The sequence below is a fragment of the Lepidothrix coronata genome, unplaced genomic scaffold (genome assembly GCF_001604755.1).
Source record: "Lepidothrix coronata isolate B3197 unplaced genomic scaffold, Lepidothrix_coronata-1.0 Scaffold402, whole genome shotgun sequence".
Taxonomy (NCBI): domain Eukaryota; kingdom Metazoa; phylum Chordata; class Aves; order Passeriformes; family Pipridae; genus Lepidothrix; species Lepidothrix coronata.
Genome location: NW_016690582.1, coordinates 83,321 through 83,896, shown reverse-complemented (window position 1 = coordinate 83,896; position 576 = coordinate 83,321). Strand labels below are relative to the sequence as shown.

General features: G+C 65.1%; 1 protein-coding gene and 1 long non-coding RNA gene across 2 annotated transcripts in view; one reads left to right on the top strand and one right to left on the bottom strand.

Annotated features, from left to right (window-relative positions):
* The window catches only part of LOC108509774, a 14,364-nt gene that overhangs the window by 5,491 nt on the left and 8,297 nt on the right, over nt 1–576 (bottom strand). The window lies entirely within an intron of this gene.
* The window catches only part of LOC108509773 (LIM homeobox transcription factor 1-alpha-like), a 14,783-nt gene that overhangs the window by 9,303 nt on the left and 4,904 nt on the right, over nt 1–576 (top strand). The window contains exon 2 of the mRNA XM_017839351.1: nt 215–447. Coding sequence (XP_017694840.1) covers nt 215–447 — 233 coding nt within the window. The remainder of the gene's footprint in view (nt 1–214; nt 448–576) is intronic.

Here is a 576-nt window from a genome sequence, read left to right as displayed (position 1 = left end):
CTGCGCATCCCAAATCCCACCCGGGTGTCCCAAATCCCACCCAGGCATCCCAAATCCTTCCTGCGCATCCCAAATCCCACCCGGGTGTCCCAAATCCCACCCAGGCATCCCAAATCCTTCCTGCGCATCCCAAATCCCACCCGGGTGTCCCAAATCCCACCCAGGCATCCCAAATCCCACCCGGGCGTCCCAGATCCCGCGTTTTCCCCCTCAGGCTGTTCCAGACCAAGTGCAGCAGCTGCCTGAAGGCCATCGGGCCCTCGGAGCTCATCATGCGGGTGCTGGAGAACGTCTACCACGTGCAGTGCTTCTCGTGCTGCGAGTGCGAGCGGCGGCTGCAGCGCGGGGACGAGTTCGTGCTCAAGGAGGGGCAGCTGCTCTGCCGCTCCGACTACGAGAAGGAGAAGGAGATGCTCAGCGCCATCAGCCCCGCGCCCACCGAGTCCGGTGAGGGGCCGGGACGGAGCCGGGATGGGGCGGGAGACCAGGGGATGGAGAGGATGAGGGGGTGTGGGATGGGTTGGGTTGGGTTGGGTTGGTTGGGTTGGGAGGGACCCTGGAGCTCCTCCCATCCCA